Raw genomic sequence first — 21,038 nt, 5'->3', positions numbered from 1 at the left:
ATTCATAGCATATTTGTCGAAAAAAGTCACAAAAAAATTCATAGTATATTTAAAAAAAAAGAAAAAAAAAGTCACAAATAAAATTATAGTATATTTGTCGAAAAAACAACAACGTATATTTGTCAAAAAAAAGTCACGGAAAAATGTCAAGTATATTTGTCAAAAAAAGTCACAAAAAATGCATAGTATATTTGTCAAAAAAAAGTCGTGAAAATGTCATTTGTCAAAGAATTATAGTATATTTTTTGAAAAAAAAAAAATCATTGTATATTCGATGAAAAACAAATCATAGTATATTTGTCAAAAAAAGTCACGAAAAACGTCATATATTTGTCGAAAAAAGTCCCAAATAATTCATGGTATATTTGTCAAAAAAGTCTCAAAAATACATAGTATATTTGTCCAAAAAAGTCATGAAAAATGTCATATATTTGTCATAAAAAGTCACGAAAAAAATGATAGTATATTTGTCGAAAAAAAATCATAGTATATTTGTCAAAAAAAAGTCACGGAAAAATGTCAAGTATATTTGTCAAAAAAAGTCGTGAAAATGTCATTTGTCAAAAAAAGTCTCGAAAAAATTATAGTATATTTTTTGAAAAAAGTCCCAAAAACATTCATAGTTTAAAACGTAGAAAAACTTCATAGTATATTTGTCGAAAAAAGTCACAAATAAAATTATAGTACATTTGTCGAAAACCCCCCCCGTATATTTCTCCAAAAAAAGTCACGGAAAAATGTCAAGTATATTTGTCAAAAAAGTCACAAAAAATGCATAGTATATTTGTCAAAAAAAAAGTTGTGAAAATGTCATTTGTCAAAAAAAGTCACGAAAAAATGATAGTATATTTTTTGAAAAAAGTCCCAAAAACATTCATAGTTTATTTGTCATAAAAAGTCATGAAAAAATTCATAGCATATTTGTCGAAAAAAGTCACAAAAAAATTCATAGTATATATTAAAAAAAAAGAAAAAAAGTCACAAATAAAATTATAGTATATTTGTCGAAAAAACAACAACGTATATTTGTCAAAAAAAGTCACAAAAAATGCATAGTATATTTGTCAAAAAAAGTCGTGAAAATGTCATTTGTCAAAGAATTATAGTATATTTTTTGAAAAAAAAAATCATTGTATATTTGATGAAAAACAAATCATAGTATATTTGTCAAAAAAAAGTCACGAAAAACGTCATATATTTGTCGAAAAAAGTCCCAAATAATTCATAGTATATTTGTCAAAAAAGTCTCAAAAATGCATAGTATATTTGTCCAAAAAAGTCACGGAAAAATGTCAAGTATATTTGTTAAAAAAAGTCCCAAAAACATTCATAGTTTATTTGTCATAAAAAGTCATGAAAAAATTCATAGCATATTTGTCAAAAAAAGTCACAAAAAAATTCATAGTATATTAGTGAAAAAACAACAACGTATATTTGTCCAAAAAAGTCACGGAAAAATGTCAAGTATATTTGTCAAAAAAAGTCACAAAAAATGCATAGCATATTTGTAAAAAAAAAGTCGTGAAAATGTCATTTGTCAAAAAATTATAGTATATTTTTTGAAAAAAAATCATTGTATATTTGATGAAAAACAAATCATAGTATATTTGTCAGAAAAAGTCACGAAAAACGTCATATATTTGTCGAAAAAAGTCCCAAATAATTCATAGTATATTTGTCAAAAAAGTCTCAAAAATGCATAGCATATTTGTCCAAAAAAGTCATGAAAAATGTCATATATTTGTCATAAAAAGTCACGAAAAAAAGTATAGTATATTTGTCGAAAAAAAATCATAGTATATTTGTCGAAAAAAAATCATAGTATATTTGTCAAAAAAAAGTCACGGAAAAATGTCAAGTATATTTGTCAAAAAAAGTCACAAAAAATGCATAGTATATTTGTCAAAAAAAAGTCGTGAAAATGTCATTTGTCAAAGAATTATAGTATATTTTTTGAAAAAAAAAAAATCATTGTATATTCGATGAAAAACAAATCATAGTATATTTGTCAAAAAAAGTCACGAAAAACGTCATATATTTGTCGAAAAAAGTCCCAAATAATTCATAGTATATTTGTCAAAAAAGTCTCAAAAATACATAGTATATTTGTCCAAAAAAGTCATGAAAAATGTCATATATTTGTCATAAAAAGTCACGAAAAAAATGATAGTATATTTGTTGAAAAAAAATCATAGTATATTTGTCAAAAAAAAGTCACGGAAAAATGTCATATATTTGTTGAAAAAAGTCCCAAATAATTCATAGTATATTTGTCAAAAAAGTCTCAAAAATGCATAGTATATTTGTCCAAAAAAGTCATGAAAAATGTCATATATTTGTCAAAAAAAGTTGTGAAAATGTCATTTGTCAAAAAAAGTCACGAAAAAATGATAGTATATTTTTGGAAAAAAGTCCCAAAAACATTCAGTTTAAAACTTAGAAAAACTTCATAGTATATTTGTTGAAAAAGTCACAAATAATTCATAGTATATTTGTCAAAAAAGTCCCAACAAATCATAGTATATCTGTAAAAAAAGTCCCAAAAACATTCATAGTTTATTTGTCATAAAAAGTCATGAAAAAATTCATAGCTTATTTGTTGAAAAAAGTCACAAAAAAATTCATAGTATATTTGTAAAAAAAAAAAAAAAGTCACATATAAAATTAAAGTATATTTGTCGAAAAAACAACAACGTATATTTGTCAAAAAAAGTCACGGAAAAATGTCAAGTATATTTGTCAAAAAAAGTGACAAAAAATGCATAGTATATTTGTCAAAAAAAAGTCGTGAAAATGTCATTTGTCAAAAAAGTCACGAAAAAATTATAGTATATTTAAAAAAAAAAAAAAATTCATAGTATATTTGATGGAAAAAAATCATAGTATATTTGTCAAAAAAAGTCACGAAAAACGTCATATATTTGTCGAAAAAAGTCCCAAATAATTCACAGTATATTTGTAAAATTAAAAAAAAAAAAAATCAGTGTTTTTCAAAAAAAGTGATGAAAAAATTCAGTTTATTTGTCAAAAAAGTAATGAAAGAATTCATAATATATTTTGTTGAAAATAGTCACGAAAAAATTCATAGTATATTTATCGAAAAAAGTGATAGTATATTTGTGGAGACACAAACTGAGTTGCTAATAAAACCCAGTTATATAATTTAATGATTGTGGCAGTAAGTAACATGTATTTACTTTCTGTACAGTTGATGGGGAGACACTGGTGTTGCTGCCACCACCCACTTTCACACTGTCCCATACAGGGGTAAGGGTGAAAACAACCTGTCACACTGGCATCATGTCACCTGTGGTTGCTGGTCATGGACGGGTTAAACCATTTACCATCTAATTCTGGGGCCTTGCATCAGGGTCAGGATAGGGAGTCATTAAAGAGGGCTGGCAGGCGTATCGTGTCACCCAGCAGCACCCCACTGAACAGCCCTGAAGATAACCCATCTCCAATAGTGTTCAGGTCCACGTCTCCGTCCAGTCTGCTGCTCTTCATCCCCCAACATCTCGTCTTTTCTCTGAGAACCAACAAAGGAGGTGAAGGTCCTCTTTAAATAGGCTAGAATGTTGCCTTCAGGTACTCTGGAAATGTCACTCCGAAGAATAACATTATGCATGTGTATTACAGACCATAACGAAGCTTATGATTCAACTGGATTTAACATCGCTAACAGTGAATAAAAAACACAGTAAGTAACAATGAAAACTATCCTACCCAAATAAAGGCCAGTTTTCTCCCCAAGATGTCGTCCATCAAGGCCACATATCTAAACGTGTGACAAAATAAAAGCATCCGTCTAACAGGAAACAGCTGACAGTTAGAGATAAATCCACATAAAAGGTTAATACACTAATAATATGAACCTTATGTTTTCTGTGCAGAGTGCTGAATAAACGAAGAGACTGGATCACACGTGGTGACCTTTGAACCAATGAGCAGCAGGAGTTGCGGTGACCAAAGTTGGACAGAAAGAAAACAACATAGGAGTTTGCATCATGTCTACTATAACAGGAAACATGTACCACGGCTTTTTGGTGTTCAAACCACTGATTCCATTGTAATCTAACAGTTTTTTTATATGTACATAATAAAATGTATCATTGAAGCAGAGAAATCTGGCAATTCCCATTAACTAAGTATTTGTGTTGTTTGCAGCTTAACATGGCTATTGTTGTTTTGTTGTTGGTTCCTCATGAAGCCGATTTTAACATTTTACCTGTATAATAACAGTTCTGTTCATTCTTATTTCTGTATAATCATTCACAACTTGGCCAATAAATCTGATTCTGATGTTGGTGGACTTTTTTATGACATACTATAACTATGGCTTCTGACATTTCATGGTTCAATACAATCAGATTTTAATGCTTTATGGCATACTATCACATATACTTACATATACTTTTTAGACCATATTTTAAAAATGAAAACGAATGAAAGTTAAATTAAAAGTGACACAATTTCATTCAAGACCCTTTACAGTTGTTTTTCTTTGTGATTGCGTACGCTGCTCCTGTCTTTTCTCTGAGAACCAACAAAATCACATGAGCTCCTTAAATGGGCTGTAAAGTTAACTTCAGGTACTCTGGAACTGTAAATGTTTGAATGTCCACGTCTATTACAGACCATATCCTATAATTTAATTCAAGAAGTTCATGACAAAACTAAAGAACTAAATTTAAAGTGTGTTGAATGCTATCAATATCAAACACAACACAGCTGGTAAGAAGAAACACCATCTCAGCTCATAAATAAAAGCGCCTGTCTTAACCATGCAACACCTGTACATACAACCTGTAATGAGTCCCATGTAAAAATCCTTCCAAGTTTATTTACCGTTCGCTCTTTGAGTTAGGCTAGATGAATTAAAAGAAGTAAATGAATACACTTTGAATGGGGAGCTGTGGATCCGATGGAAGAGAATATGTCAACTTACATCATTTTTAAATGTGTGTACACATGACAAGAACATATCAAAGAATTAACATTTTATATATTTAACATATTGCCTTTTTATTACAAAATAGACAGTATAATAAAAAATCTCACCTTCAACATGATCTCAATTCTTTTCACACATACACGTTTAAAACACACAAAAAGGAAAAAAAAAACCCACAATAAGGCTGTTTCTACAACAATGAACATTTAGTATTATGACTTTCCTGCCCTCTTCCTCCAGATCTCCTGCATCCAGTGGACATGTGGCTGCCCTGTGGGAACAGAGTCACTTGTTCCATAATACCTGATGTGTTGTGGGCAGTTTCTTAGCTGCAGGCCTGGTGACTTTATTTCAAGCCCTCCTGATTGGTGCAACAGCAGTAACTGGTCTCGGTCTGCAGAAATTGGGGGGTCAAAAACAGAAATGGTCCTTTAGCAGTGGTGGAGTTGTGGACAACAGGCAAAGGGTCAGAGGTCAGGGGGGAAGAACAGGAAACAACAGCCTCTGAGGTTATGGCGCAGGCTGGAGGGTGTGGCAGAGCTGCAGGTTTCCTTCAACCAATCACTGACGAGCTGTACAGGAGCATCAGGAACAGATGATCTCCAGCCGCTGAATATTATTATTATTACGGCTTGAAGTGCCACTGAACCACTGTTGTTTGATTAAAGTCTGGGTCTGAAAAGTGAAGCCAACTCTAAAGTGCCTCAAACTGTCATTCTCTCTGCTGGCCATCAGGGGGCGACTCCTCTCTGATTGTATAGAAGTCAATGAGAATATGACCAGCATGATGTTTGTGTAGTAAATCGTGGTCCATTCAAGTCAAGTAGACCATAAACGGGGTAAACTTGAGGGCGGGGCTACCTGCTGATTGACAGGTCACTACCACAGAGATGTCCAGTCTGGGAGTTGTTCATGTTTTTGTCTTTAACACTTTAACACTGTTTTCAGTACATGAAAATTAACAGAAACATTTTGGTCGTCTAAAAAGAGAGCGACGATGACAGATCCCAGAGTCGTTCTCTGCTTTGGATCTCTGACAGTAAAGAGACACTCTTCCAATTTATATTCATGATTTAGGGCCAGAAGCAATTCAGTTTATTTCAAATTTAGTTTTTCTGTCAAATATAACTCTCATGAATTAAATAAAGTCATTCTGATTCATAAATACATTTTCTGCAACACCGTAGGAGCAGTAATCACTTTCTGGCAGGTGGAAAACAGCATTTTATGGGTCGCATTCTAATTAGTCTAGTTTCCAAATATAAACAATTGGAAACTTTCCGATATCTCCGATATCACGCCTGATATTACCAAACTAAAATTACACCTGTTGGCCACAATTCTGATTATTCAGTTACAAGAACGGCTTCATAAAGACATATCTTTGCTTTTACCACGGACATACAGTTGTGTGTATTAGCACGTCGTGACTGGTTGATCCGGATAAAAGCAGCTGTGAACTATAAACTGGTTGATACCACGAATGGCAATCAGTTTTTGGCGGGCGATTTTAGTAGCATGACAGGTGCAGCTGTTCCTGCTGAGTTACAGACACAATAAATGATTCCCAAAAGATAAAAAGGAAAAATGTGTTGAGCCAAGCCCAGCGGGGGTCTGACTTTCAAATAACAACAACAAGTCAACAAATAACAACAATGCCATTTTCTATGGCGGGCTAACTATGTTTAAAAAGTGACCTCAATGTTCGGTCATCATCTCACTGCGAATAATCGTAATATTACGTTAGCTAACTTAATATAGATTTCATCTGTAACATTTCTTATTTTATTCTCCAACATGATATAAGTTATTGGACTCTAAAAGATGGAGGCATCGAATACCACCGTCTGAATAAAGTAGGGTGAGTTATTTCCTCGCTTGCACCCTTAATTTGCTCCCCTTCACAGGCAATAAATAGAATCTGGTTTCTGTCCACGACCGGTCCTCACTTGGAAGAAGAATTTAGCACAACAGACAGGGAAAAAAGTGTGGAAGTATTAGAGATAGAGAGCCTGTGTCTCGGTGAGTCAGGGCCGAGTTATGCAGGAGAAAGTTCCTGGCACTGCTCCCGAAAAATCACATTATTTGGACGTGAGCTTAGAGGGCAGCCAGACATCATGAGAGCCACAGAGAGCCCTGTCACAAGTGATGAAAGTGATGGCGATTACCACAGTGTGTGTGTGTGTGTGTGTGTGAGGGCCAAAGGGGTACGTGTGGAAGTGTACCTGTGAGATGTGTGTGTGTGTGTGTGTTAGTCACTAGGTCAGGGTGGTGTCCTTGGCCTTGTAAGGCAGGGTTATCCAGGGTTATATATTTGATCTCTGCCTTCCCTCCAGTCTAGCAGCTGCTTCCTCTTCACCTGGCCTCTGTAAGTCTGCACTACTCATTGTTTTTGTTTATCCGTGCCGTATTTCTCTGAACTGAAGGTAAATCGATTTAAAATGTTATCTTATTTAACAAAATACTAGATGGAAAAACAAGAGACTTGATATTTTTACAAATACTGAATGCTAAATAATAGCAAGCTGCTGGAATTTAGATTTATTACAGTAATAATACATTTTATTTTATTTTATTTTTTTTATTTTATTTTTATTTTATTTACAATGTCTTATATACTTCTCTATCACTTCAGGTAACTGACATTACTTTGGAGTCTGAGCTCAGCTGAATCCACCGGTAAATTCTCCACTTCTAATCCTTTCTTAGTAATACATATTATAGAGTTTAAGACTGGTAATAATATAATATATAATAATATGTTCTATCCAAATAGAAAAAAAAGAAAAAAAAAAAAGTGTTTTCCTTGAAACCAACAGTAAAAAAGCAAAGTAAACGATATTAAAGTCAGGTATCAGACGCAGTGAACCCTTTGTCATCTCTACATTAGTGCAGCCATGGGGGATGCAGAGATGTCCGTGTTCGGTTTGGCTTCCTCGTACCTGAGGAAGTCGGACAAGGAGCGCATGGAGGCGTCCACGCGTCCCTTCGACATAAAGAAGGAGTGCTTTGTCCCGGATGCGGTGGAAGAGTTTGTGAAGGCGACGATCACCAGCCGGGATGGAGACAAGGTCACCGTGGATACACAGCGTGGGAAGGTCTGTGATTACTTTTTTACCAATTAGACATCTTTGTATTATTAACAACACATTTTTTCTTATCATGGTTGTAATGATGAAATTATTATCAACTCAAAGCCAAAACGTACAATGTAAAAATGCTTGTCAGTGAAATACAGCAAATGTATTACTGTGTAAAACGGTGGATATAAAAGTGAATTATTCCACAATCAACAAAGATGTTTTGTGCCTCCAGTAATGGCTGTGATGAAATGAGGCATTGCTGCCATCTAGCATTAACAACGTATGACATGCTTTGTGTTAAACAAACAATGTTGACAATAACATTAACAGCAGAACCTGTTTGGCTTACTTGCTCTTACAAATATATATATATATATATATATATATATATATATATATATATATATATATATATATATATATATATATATATATCTTTCTGAAATGTATGCAACTATTACATATGAAACTGTATTTATGCTCCTCAGACTGTGGTGGTCAAAGATTCCGACATTATGCAACAGAATCCCCCAAAGTTCGACAAGATCGAGGACATGGCCATGTTGACCTTCCTCCATGAACCCGCTGTGCTGTTTAACCTCAAAGAGCGTTACGCAGCGTGGATGATCTACGTGAGTAAGAACCGTTAGCTGCAAGCTGCTGGCTCAGCTGTCGTCAATTGAGAGCCAATGAGAGGCTTTAGAAATGCTTCCAATCTTGTATATTGCCTCTTTTGAAAATGTAATCATTTTTTGTTTTCAAAGACCTACTCCGGGCTCTTCTGTGTGACTGTCAACCCCTACAAGTGGCTGCCGGTCTACAACCAGGAGGTGGTTATTGCCTACAGAGGAAAGAAGAGGGCTGAAGCTCCTCCTCACATCTTCTCCATCTCTGACAACGCCTACCAGTACATGCTGTCAGGTAAGAAACTCATAACACAAATGTTTTGGGTAACTTTTGGTACATGTAATCATTATGAATCTTGTTTTTGTAGACCGTGAAAACCAGTCAATTTTGATCACGTAAGTAGCGTCTTATATTTTCACTAAACACAACAAAAAGCATCTACATTATGCCACTGTAAGTATCGACCATCAAATTTGCAATTACAGTGGAGAATCTGGTGCAGGAAAGACGGTCAACACAAAGCGAGTCATCCAGTATTTTGCAAGTATTGCAGCTGGAAGTGTAAAGAAAGACACCAAGGACAAGGTAAAGAACCAGCTCTAACAAAGGTGTGAGTTATCAGAAGGGTTTAAAACGGGCTAAAACTACAGACAGTTATATGACGCTGCTACAGCGCCAGCTGTTGGCCAAATGGCAACACATCTATCATTGTCAGACACCGTTATCTAAACTAAATGTAGTTGTCTGAGCAGCAAAACTGTACGGAACATCAGTCAATTCTTTAGAGGAGCAGCAACAGCAAAAAAAAAAAAAAAAAAAAAAAAGTTTCTGAGACTTAAAGTTTGTTATTGTCATAGCGCCACCGTCTGGCCAAATTGTACCACATTCGAACAAATCACTACCTTGGGTCCTGAACAATACACCCGCCAAATGTGAAGCCTCTCGAATGAACGGTGTCTTTATTATTGGGTTTAGCGTAAAAAGTGTTCCTCTTTTACAGGGTACTCTGGAAGATCAAATCATCCAGGCTAACCCTGCTCTGGAGGCCTTCGGTAACGCCAAGACCATCAGGAATGATAACTCCTCCAGATTTGTGAGTGTCTAATATTTGTGTGATTAAACTGTAAGTAGCAGATAAAGACTAAGACTCTATTCTTTCAGGGTAAATTCATCCGGATTCATTTTGATACCAGGGGAAAGTTGGCCTCTGCTGATATTGAAACATGTAAGAACAAACGCGCTGACACTGTAGATAATATTTTACTTATGTTTTATAATGTTTTTCTAACGTTTATTTTACACATGGCGGTTTGTTGCAGACCTCCTGGAGAAGTCTCGTGTGACCTTCCAGCTCAAGGCTGAGAGGGATTATCACATTTTCTACCAGATTCTTTCCAACCAGAAGCCTGAACTCCTGGGTGAGTGTCTGAGAGGCGGTTGGCCGTAGAATAGCAGCGGGGCGGGGCTTAGGGAAAGTTCAACTGTGTGTCCATCTGTCTGACCTGTCTCACCCTCTCTCTGTGTCCTCCAGAGATGCTGTTGATCACAAACAACCCCTACGACTATTCCTTCATCTCTCAGGGGGAAACCCAAGTGGCCTCCATTAACGACTCAGAAGAACTAATGGCAACAGATGTCAGCCTCTCACTTATTCCTCTTTTTTTCCTTCTTTCTTTTTTTTTTTTAGGTTTTACCTTAAACTCTAATCATAGTGACTAAATGAAGGAAGGATGTGTGTTGATTAAAGTACCGGCGAGACAATGAAATACAATCCATGAAGTCCAATTGGGGTGACAGATATATTTAAAGTCTTTCTGGACTGCACACCGGTTTATAATACGGTTTACACAGACAGGATTTTACACATTTTTGCAGCAACAACTATTTTATCTTTTGTCTCAACAATACAACAGAACGATGGTAGAACTATGGTAGAAATACGGAGTCTGCTAAAATGTCTGCTCCGTTTATTTTTATGTCCTTGAACGTATTATCTTGATCAAAAAGTTATATCAAACGTTGACGAGGTAACGTCAAGTGCTCCTCCACAGGACGCCTTCGATGTGCTGGGCTTCATTCAAGAAGAGAAAAACAGCATTTACAAGCTGACCGGCGCCATCATGCATCACGGCAACATGAAATTCAAGCTGAGGCAGCGTGAGGAGCAGGCTGAGGCTGACGGCACTGAAGGTGAGAGAAGTCGTTTACCAGGTTGGCTCAGACCTAAGAAGGCTGGTTTACAATGCTCACTTTCCGCCTTCAGATGCTGACAAAGTCGCATATCTGATGGGCCTGAACTCTGCCGACCTCATCAAAGGGCTCTGTCACCCAAGAGTCAAAGTGGGAAACGAGTGGGTGACCAAGGGACAAAATGTCGCTCAGGTAAAATGCAATGAAAAGACAATTTTAATATTGTTACACAGAAGCATGCTTCCTATAAGGCTTGGTACTAAAAGTGTTGCCTGTTCCCCAGGTGACCTACGCTGTTGGAGCTATATCCAAGGCCGTCTATGAAAGGATGTTCCTGTGGATGGTGGTGAGGATCAACCAATCACTGGAGACCAAGCAGCCTCGCCAGTACTTCATTGGTGTGCTGGACATCGCTGGATTTGAGATCTTTGATGTGAGTTTAACTCATTAGCACAAAATAAATCAGCCATCTCTTTCAAAACATCACGGATGAAAAATCCTGCTTCTTTTTCCTCTTTGCAGTTCAACACCTTCGAGCAGCTGTGCATCAACTTCACCAATGAAAAACTGCAACAGTTTTTCAACCACCACATGTTTGTGCTGGAGCAGGAAGAGTACAAGAAAGAGGGCATTGAATGGACTTTCATAGATTTTGGTATGGACTTGCAGGCCTGTATTGACCTCATTGAAAAGGTGAGACTGGATTATCACATGTTCATGAATGCAAATAAATAAAAAAGTGGTATTTTATAACAACTTATATGTTGTCCCTTCAGCCCATGGGTATCATGTCCATCCTTGAAGAGGAGTGCATGTTCCCCAAAGCCTCCGATGCCACCTTTAAAGCTAAGCTCTATGACAACCATCTGGGGAAATCTGCCAACTTCCAGAAGCCCAGAATTGTCAAAGGAAGACCAGAGGCCCACTTTGCCCTGATGCACTATGCTGGAACGGTTGACTATAATATCAACAACTGGCTGGTGAAGAACAAGGATCCCCTGAATGAGACCGTTGTGGGACTCTACCAGAAGTCTAATCTCAAGGTCTTAGCTACCCTCTTTGCAAAATACGCCGGAGCTGATTCAGGTACCCTGGCACGAATTACTTGTTTGTAAATGGCAATATTTTTGATGTCTAGCTGTAAGTTTCAGGTTATCTTTCTAAACAGTTGAGGAGGGCAAAAAAGAGAAGAAGAAAAAGGGATCATCGTTTCAGACTGTGTCTGCGCTTCATAGGGTATTGTGCATGAGTTGTTGTTTTTTTTTTATCCTTGAGTTTTGGTATTTTGTATGACATTGAATACTATAACAACCAGTATTTATTATTGTATGCTTCATCATATGTAAAGGAAAATCTGAACAAGCTGATGACCAACTTGAGGTCTACTCACCCTCACTTTGTACGCTGCATCATCCCCAATGAGACCAAGACTCCTGGGGCCATGGAGAACCCTCTGGTGATGCACCAGCTGCGCTGTAACGGTGTGCTGGAAGGCATCAGGATCTGCAGAAAGGGCTTCCCCAACAGGATCCTCTATGGAGATTTCAAACAAAGGTATTCTTTAATTTAAGACAGATACTGTATAATTCCATACCGATGTTGAATATCTTTCACAAAGATATGTTTCCTTTTCCAGATATCGCATCCTGAATCCTGCTGCCATCCCTGACGGCCAGTTCATTGACAGCAGGAAGGGAGCTGAGAAACTTCTTGGGTCTCTGGATATTGATCACAATCAGTACAAGTTTGGACACACCAAGGTATCCAAGCAGTTCTCATATCAGGAAAAGTGAATTGATGGCAAATAAATCAAATTCCCATTGTTGTTGTTAGGTGTTCTTCAAAGCTGGTTTGCTGGGTCTGCTTGAGGAGCTGAGAGACGAGCGTCTCTCCAAAATCATCACTGCTATTCAAGCCAGATCCCGTGGTCTGTTGTCTCGTTTAGAGTATAAGAAGATGGTGGAACGCAGGTATCCTTTATGGCCAGCTGATATCTTCTTTAAAGATTCAAAGATCATTGGTTTGTAATTTATACTAAAGCCTTCTATTTTATTTTAAAAACATATTTTAGGGAAGCATTATTGGTGATCCAGTGGAACGTCCGTTCATTCATGGGGGTCAAGAATTGGCCCTGGATGAAGCTGTTCTTCAAGATCAAACCTCTGTTGAAATCAGCAGAGAATGAGAAGGAGATGGCCAACATGAAGGAAGAATTCCTGAAGCTGAAAGAGGCCTACGCTAAATCTGAAGCTCGCAGAAAGGAACTGGAGGAGAAAATGGTTTCTCTTCTCCAGGAGAAGAATGACCTGCAGCTCCAAGTTCAAGCGGTGAGACTGCTGCTTCACTGCCATTCTCCTCTGAAAATGTCATTAAGGTATGCGCTAATGAGATCAAATGTTTGACAGGAGCAAGATAATCTGTGTGATGCTGAGGAAAGATGTGAGGGGCTGATCAAAAACAAGATTCAACTGGAGGGAAAAGCCAAAGAGTTGACAGAAAGACTGGAGGATGAGGAGGAGATGAACTCTGAACTGACTGCGAAGAAGAGGAAGCTGGAGGACGAGTGCTCTGAGCTGAAGAAAGACATTGATGACTTGGAGTTAACTCTGGCTAAAGTGGAGAAAGAGAAGCACGCCACCGAGAACAAGGTATGACATCTAAGTTAACCATCTGTTTCAGATCTAAAAGCATTTTTTATCAGAGATGGAGTAGAATATTACAGTATGTTTTCTTTGGTATATAATCACCTGAAAATGTAGAGTAGCCAAGAACAGACAAACCAACCACTAGCTCTAAAGAGGGCCATTCGGTTTTTGAGTCAGCCTCTGTAATTCTTCTTCACGCTTCGGGGGAAGTTTCAGTTGGTTGCGATCTGCAACCTCACTGTTAGATTGTACCAAATCCACACTAACGAGGCACACAGTGACACATGTTCTTGCCTCGCAGGTGAAGAACCTGGTCGAGGAGATGGCTGGGCAGGATGAAATCATTGCCAAGTTGACCAAGGAAAAGAAAGCCTTACAGGAAGCTCAACAGCAAACACTGGATGATCTGCAGTGTGAAGAAGACAAAGTCAACGTTCTGACCAAGGCCAAGGCCAAGCTGGAGCAGCAAGTGGATGATGTGAGAATCCATATAGAAACTGTACATCTTAGATAATATTGTATAATGAAACAATTCACAAAATATTATAATTGAATGTTATTTGCATGAAGCTTGAAGGATCTCTGGAGCAAGAGAAGAAGATTCGAATGGACCTGGAGAGAGCCAAGAGGAAGCTGGAGGGAGACTTAAAGTTGACCCAGGAGACTGTAATGGATTTAGAAAATGACAAGCAACAACTGGAGGAGCGCCTGAAAAAGTACTAATTGATCATGAAATTGCTCATTCACCGTGGTTGTTCAATATTGTATACACATTTTCTAAATCAGCTAACACTGATTGCTGCAGGAAAGACTTTGAGATCAGTCAGCTGAACGGCCAAATCGAAGATAATCAGGCCATTATCATTCAACTCCAGAAGAAGCTGAAAGAGCTGCAGGTACAAATGTGCAAGAGAGGGGCTTCATTAAATGTTAAGTAAAGTGTTACTGCATTTAAACACATTGTTCTGACACTAGGCCCGCGTAGAGGAGCTGGAGGAAGAGCTGGAGGCAGAGCGAGCTGCCCGAGCCAAGGTGGAGAAGCAGAGAGGAGACTTGGCCAGAGAGCTGGAGGAGATCAGTGAGAGGCTGGAGGAGGCTGGTGGAGCAACATCTGCCCAGATTGAGATGAACAAGAAGAGGGAGGCTGAGTTCCAGAAACTCCGGAGAGACCTTGAAGAGGCCACTCTGCAGCATGAAGCCACTGCTGCCACACTCAGGAAGAAACAAGCTGACAGTGTGGCCGACCTGGGAGAGCAGATTGATAACCTGCAGAGAGTCAAGCAGAAACTGGAGAAGGAGAAGAGTGAGCTCAGACTGGAGCTGGATGATGTGGTCTCCTCTATGGAACAAGTGGTGAAGACGAAGGTACGTGCGCATTAAGATGCTCAAGGTGAATGTTACTGACAACCTGGTAGTGAACTGAATGATGACAGTTTAATTCCTAATGTTGAATAAGGTGAGGAAATGGTGTCCTTTCATCCACATGCCAAATCCCCTCTTTCATAGCCATCTGCAATTCTTATTTACAGCAGTATGATTATTTTCCCCGCTCAGTGAACTCTCGTCCCACGTACGTCACCAACATGGCCGTTAGCTTGGCTTGCTAGCTTACTTAGCTACGTTCCACCACTAATGTAACACTACCTTACCGCAGAGAGACGTCTTCTGTCGTAAACGATCAACAAATTATTTCTATCACTACTGTACATATTTTTTTCTAAAGATGAAGTCATATGATGGTCCACCGTTAGGCGCGCTACTTAGCCTCTCTGTACACTGGGTTAGGTGAGACAAAATTTAACGTGAAGTCTTCGGTCCCTCTAAGCTTGGAGTTCAGAGCAGTGAATATATGTCGAACGTTGAGGAGAACTATCGTGTATTTCTTTTGCAGACTATTTTGGAGAAGACCTGCAGAACTTTGGAGGATCAAATGAATGAATACAGGACCAAGTGTGATGAATGTCAGAGATCCCTTCATGACTTCACCACTCAGAGAGCCAAGCTTCAATCTGAGAATGGTTAGTGATACTCTTTTCCCTGGAAATAATACATTTCTCTTATGTAGAACAATGGGATTCTAAAACATAACTTCCTGTCTCTCTAGATGAACTTTCAAGACAGCTGGAGGAAAAGGAATCCCTCATTTCTCAGCTGACCAGAGGAAAGAATTCCTATACTCAACAACTCGAGGATCTAAAGAGACAACTAGAAGAGGAAGTAAAGGTAGGAAAATACCGGTTTAAAAATAGGTGATATTTAAAAGAAATACTCACATTATTAATATTGATCCAGGCCAAGAATGCGTTAGCCCATGCCGTGCAGTCTGCTCGTCATGACTGTGACCTGCTCAGGGAGCAGTATGAGGAGGAGCAGGAGGCCAAGGCTGAACTGCAGCGCAGCATGTCCAAGGCAAACGCTGAGGTGGCTCAGTGGAGAACCAAGTACGAAACTGATGCCATCCAGAGGACCGAGGAGCTGGAGGAGGCTAAGTGAGTGAATTCTATTTTCATCCAAACAACAAAATAAGATTTAATAGCAACTAAACCTGAATGAATTTGATCATAATGCAGAAAGAAGCTGGCTCAGCGTCTGCAGGATGCTGAGGAGGCTGTTGAAGCAGTGAACGCTAAATGTTCGTCTCTGGAGAAGACCAAACACAGGCTGCAGAATGAGATTGAAGATCTCATGGTGGACGTGGAGAGGTCGAATGCTGCGGCTGCTGCTCTGGACAAGAAGCAAAGAAACTTTGACAAAGTATATCAGTATTTTTTAATTATCAAAAACCTGGGAGTATTATTGCATTATAATACTCTGTAATCCCAGAGTATTGTTACAGTGCAAATCAAATAATGCACAAACCGTAGAGAGCGTGAAGTGGTGATTTAAACCTGAAACTGTACAACTCGTATCTGGATGTTCAGGTCCTGTCTGAGTGGAAACAGAAATATGAGGAGTGTCAGTGCGAGTTGGAGAGCTCTCAGAAAGAAGCCAGGTCTCTGAGCACCGAGCTCTTCAAACTGAAGAACTCCTACGAAGAATCTCTTGAACATCTGGAGACCATGAAGCGAGAGAATAAGAATCTGCAGGGTAATATATCAGTGAATGTCTATAAACAAATAAGACACACACACTGCAGGCATCAAATTAAACACAAGTACTTTCATACTTTCAGAGGAGATTTCGGACCTCACTGAACAACTCGGTGAGGGAGGAAAAACCATTCACGAATTGGAGAAACTCCGAAAGCAACTGGAGCAGGAAAAGAGTGAGATTCAGTCGGCCCTAGAGGAGGCAGAGGTTAGATGATCCTCAGTTTCTCACAAATGTATAATTTTCAAAAAGAAATGTGAAATGAAATATATTTGCTCTGACAAACTCCTGATGTCAATCTTAGGCTTCTCTTGAGCACGAGGAAGGCAAGATTCTTAGAGCCCAGCTCGAGTTCAACCAGATCAAAGCTGAGATGGAGCGTAAAATAGCTGAGAAAGATGAGGAGATGGAGCAGTCCAAGAGGAACCTGCAGAGGATGATTGACACCCTGCAGAGCTCTCTAGAGGCCGAGACTCGCAGCAGGAACGAGGCTCTCCGTTTGAAGAAGAAGATGGAAGGAGACCTGAATGAGATGGAGATCCAGCTCAGCCAGGCCAACAGGCAGGCAGCTGAGGCCCAGAAACAGCTCAAGGCTATTCATGCACATCTGAAGGTAAAGGAAGGGATACATACCTTTCATTTTTGCTAGCATTATTAATAAGGCATCTTTGTAATCAGAGGCTTTGATTATTTTCCAGGATGCTCAGCTCCAGCTTGACGATTCTCTTCGATCCAATGATGATCTGAAGGAAAACAACGCCATCATTGAGAGACGCAACAACTTGCTTCAGGCTGAAGTGGAGGAGCTCAGGGCTGCTCTGGAGCAAACTGAAAGAGGTCGCAAACTTGCTGAGCAAGAGCTGCTGGATGTTAGTGAAAGAGTGCAGCTACTGCACTCACAGGTATGGGAGATGCTAGATTTAAAATGTGATCAAACGTTGGTCTCTCATATATTGTATAATTAAATTGCCGTAATTGTTTAATAAAAGAACACCAGCCTGATAAATCACAAGAAGAAGCTGGAAGCCGATACAGCCCAGCTTCAGACAGAAGTGGAAGATGCTGTGCAGGAGTGCAGAAACGCTGAAGAGAAAGCCAAGAAGGCCATTACTGATGCTGCCATGATGGCAGAGGAGCTGAAGAAAGAGCAGGACACCAGCGCTCACCTGGAACGTATGAAGAAGAACATGGAGCAAACCATCAAAGACCTGCAGCACCGTCTGGATGAAGCCGAGCAGATCGCCTTGAAGGGAGGCAAGAAGCAGGTGCAGAAGCTGGAGGCCCGGGTGAGGATTTCTTTTTGTTTGATTTGTTTTGTTGTTTTTTTTGTGAGCAGCGGCGTTGAATAAGTTATTAGGAGTGTTATCTAAAGGAATATTATCCTTGACCAGGTGAGGGAGCTGGAAAATGAGGTGGAAATGGAGCAGAAGAAAAGCACCGAAGCTGTAAAGGGCATCCGTAAATACGAGCGCCGTATCAAAGAACTCACCTATCAGGTTTGTAGCATGCAGCTACAGTGTGGTTAAAGCTCTTTTAATGGATATTCCCTTTGTAACTGTTTGTGTTATTTCCAGACGGAGGAGGACCGTAAGAATATTGCCAGACTCCAAGATCTGGTAGATAAGCTTCAGCTGAAAGTTAAAGCCTACAAGAGATCTTCTGAGGAGTCTGTAAGTGTGGACATGTGAGTTGTCGTGTGGCATCTTCCTCTTGTCAATGTGTAACTATGTTTATCTATTCTGAACAGGAGGAGCAGGCTAACATTCACCTTGGCAAATGCCGCAAGATGCAGCACGAGCTGGACGAGTCCGAGGAGAGAGCTGACATCGCTGAGTCTCAGGTCAACAAGTTGCGTGTCAAGAGCCGTGAGGCCGGCTCCAAGGTTCGCAGCACGCACTCTGTAGCACGCCATCTGACCCTGACACATGCTGCCCACTGCTGGCTGCATTTAACATGTTGCCCTGCTCTACAAGTTTTAGTAAAAACAACAACAACAGGTTTAGGTTTATATTAGTCTGTTAATGGTTACGTTGAAGCAATACTAATCTTAAGATCTAACGGCTGTTTCTCTTTTTCTCTCTTCCCAACCTCCCCGGCTCTAACAGAAAGGGTTTGATGAGGAGTGAACCTTCGGAGCCTGCAGAAATCCCTTTGACTGCTGTGTACCGTAGATCTACATAAGAGCATAGGCCCACAATGAGAGGGGGAAAACATACTGAGATTTCGAGAATAAATCTTAATATTTAGAGAGAAAAAAAAGGACAATTTGATCAGAATGAAAAGAAAAAAGACCAGAGCTGAGTCATGCCAATGATGCCAGAAACCACCTGTTGTAAAGTCTTAGCATTACGCTATTACTCTGCGCTCTAACACTGGGACTCAAAACTGTTTGAAAACACTTCTTATCAAGCATAAATCCCACCGTCATGTGGCTTATTGTGCACACAAAATGTTGACTTCGCCACCTCTGATGAAGCACAACGCACAACTTATTCCCTCAAATATTGTCTTATTTCTCATATTATTAAGACTTAATTCTTTCTCATATTATTAAGACTTAATTCTCGAAATCACAGATTTTCTTTCTAACAGTGGCCCTAAGGCTCCATCCTATAGAGCCCCTCAACGATCAACTATCTATATTCACAACCTGTAGTGCTTAATAAAATCTCATCAAGTTGCACAACATTGTATTCTTCAATTAAAAAAAAAAAAAAAAATATATCGAGTGGGTTCAATGCAACATAAAGCTGTAGTTGGTAGGTAACTGTAATAAAAACAGCTTTTTACCCCAGGCTGTCACTGATCCTGACAGTAGAACATAAGAAAGATAATGTGTGGAAATATAAGGTTCCTCTGCTTCCTTTTAGTGATTCTAATGGCATTAACAAGATTTTGCTGCACCTGAAGGAAACCAACCAATCATAGTGGAGAATCGTCTATGGGTGAAGCTTGTCAATTATGAAAACTGTCAAACTAGGCAGCGTTGATCAAATATGAATCAAGATTCTGTTACTGCATCCATCACCTTAAATGTTTTCTGAAACATATTTTTGTGAACTGCAAACGGGTGGATTTAGGGATTTGGAGGCCCTGGGCAATGAACAATACCCCTCTTAGAACAATAGATAGATAGATAGATAGATAGATAGATAGATAGATAGACAGACAGACAGATACACACACGGGCTATATTTCCCAAAGGGTTATTGCAGTGTTGTCACTACAGTTACATAAATCACCAAAAACAAAAATTAGATACCAGATCATCCCCTTGATACCCGACCCAGCTACTGTAGTCAGTATAAGACCGATATCACTGTTGGTGCATCTCATATACTGTATGTATCTTACATGAATGTGTGTGTGTGTGTATGTATATATATTCGGGTTGTAACTGTACTAGAATTCCAAACTCCTTACTGATATCCAGGAAACTTAAAATAAAGATTAGAACAACACAAACAACATCAATAACAGTTTAAAAAAGACGTCTGACATAGTACGAACAAAAAAGAAGTATTATAAGATCTCTGATTGTTTGTTTTATTGTATGAAATCTAAGATACTATTGTAGAGCTCCGGGAGACCACAGTTTGTTCACAAGGCTGCCTGTTACTTTGCATAATTGATGAACAGCCTATGACTGCATGGTAAACGTGTGCTGGGGCGGGGCTTGGTTTAAAAAAAAATCTATCAATATTCCATTCCTGTGTTGCCTGTTACTTGACTCAAATGTTTTCAAAATGTATTTGGTGAAAACCAAGCCCTGCACACGTTCACTAAAATATGTTTCTGAAAACATTTGAGGTGATGGACAACGCAGTAACAGAATCTTGATTCATATTTGATGAACGCTGCCTAGTTTGACAGTTTGAACCCAATTCACAAGCTGATTGGCTGTTGCGTTACAGAGACTCCACGGCTCTGATTGGTTGTTGTTCTTTTGGGCATGGTAGAATCTTGCAAACTCCATTAGGGTGTCTGTCTCATGTTCTACTGTCATGATATAGTGAGCAAATATTATAAAAAGTTATTTTTATAAAAGTTACCAACAGCAGCTTTAAGTATATTATTATTGAATTGTCAGCAGCAACGAAGTTACAGTGGGTTTATTTTAATTATATATACACTACACAATGGGGTGAAATACATAATCTACATACATATTCATAAATATAGTATAGTATTACAATTTAGGTGACAGACTAACTGTCAACTAAACAGGGCTCTTATATTTCCCTTTTGCATTTGGATAAATGGGGCCATGTTGAAAATGTGCAGAGATAAATTGTGAACCAGGAGGAAGCATGAAGGCTCCTGCAGGACAACTCTGGGGGACTAATGAAGTGTGGAGGCAGGGAAGGTGAGGTGAAGTGATCCCTAAAAGAGTGAGAGATAAAAACAAATCCCCTTTTCTGAAAATAGAGTTAAAGAAAGCCCGAGAGC

At 38.6% G+C, this 21,038-nt stretch overlaps 1 protein-coding gene across 1 annotated transcript; it reads left to right on the top strand.

Annotated features, from left to right (window-relative positions):
• The first annotated feature begins 7,224 nt into the window (after positions 1–7,224).
• LOC311011810 (myosin-7-like) lies at positions 7,225–19,275 on the top strand. The gene is given in 40 exon segments (XM_084006943.1): positions 7,225–7,322; positions 7,590–7,633; positions 7,845–8,052; positions 8,526–8,669; positions 8,802–8,958; positions 9,032–9,059; positions 9,150–9,249; positions 9,665–9,757; positions 9,826–9,889; positions 9,984–10,082; positions 10,196–10,299; positions 10,716–10,854; positions 10,928–11,046; positions 11,138–11,287; positions 11,377–11,547; positions 11,631–11,966; positions 11,970–12,023; positions 12,025–12,090; positions 12,203–12,408; positions 12,491–12,614; positions 12,688–12,824; positions 12,926–13,181; positions 13,260–13,502; positions 13,801–13,977; positions 14,070–14,215; positions 14,305–14,395; positions 14,475–14,864; positions 15,391–15,517; positions 15,604–15,722; positions 15,792–15,988; positions 16,070–16,253; positions 16,421–16,586; positions 16,672–16,796; positions 16,894–17,202; positions 17,288–17,491; positions 17,579–17,875; positions 17,981–18,085; positions 18,164–18,259; positions 18,337–18,471; positions 18,695–19,275. Coding segments are annotated over 38 exon segments (5,880 nt in total). The 5' UTR covers positions 7,225–7,322; positions 7,590–7,633; positions 7,845–7,851; the 3' UTR covers positions 18,716–19,275.
• Positions 19,276–21,038: the final 1,763 nt, after the last annotated feature.

The sequence above is a fragment of the Eutrigla gurnardus genome (assembly GCF_963514095.1).
Source record: "Eutrigla gurnardus genome assembly, chromosome: 4".
In the NCBI taxonomy this organism is placed as follows: Eukaryota; Metazoa; Chordata; class Actinopteri; order Perciformes; family Triglidae; genus Eutrigla; species Eutrigla gurnardus.
The sequence above is the reverse complement of the archived record's forward strand: the minus strand, read 5'-3'. Positions and strand labels throughout refer to the sequence as shown.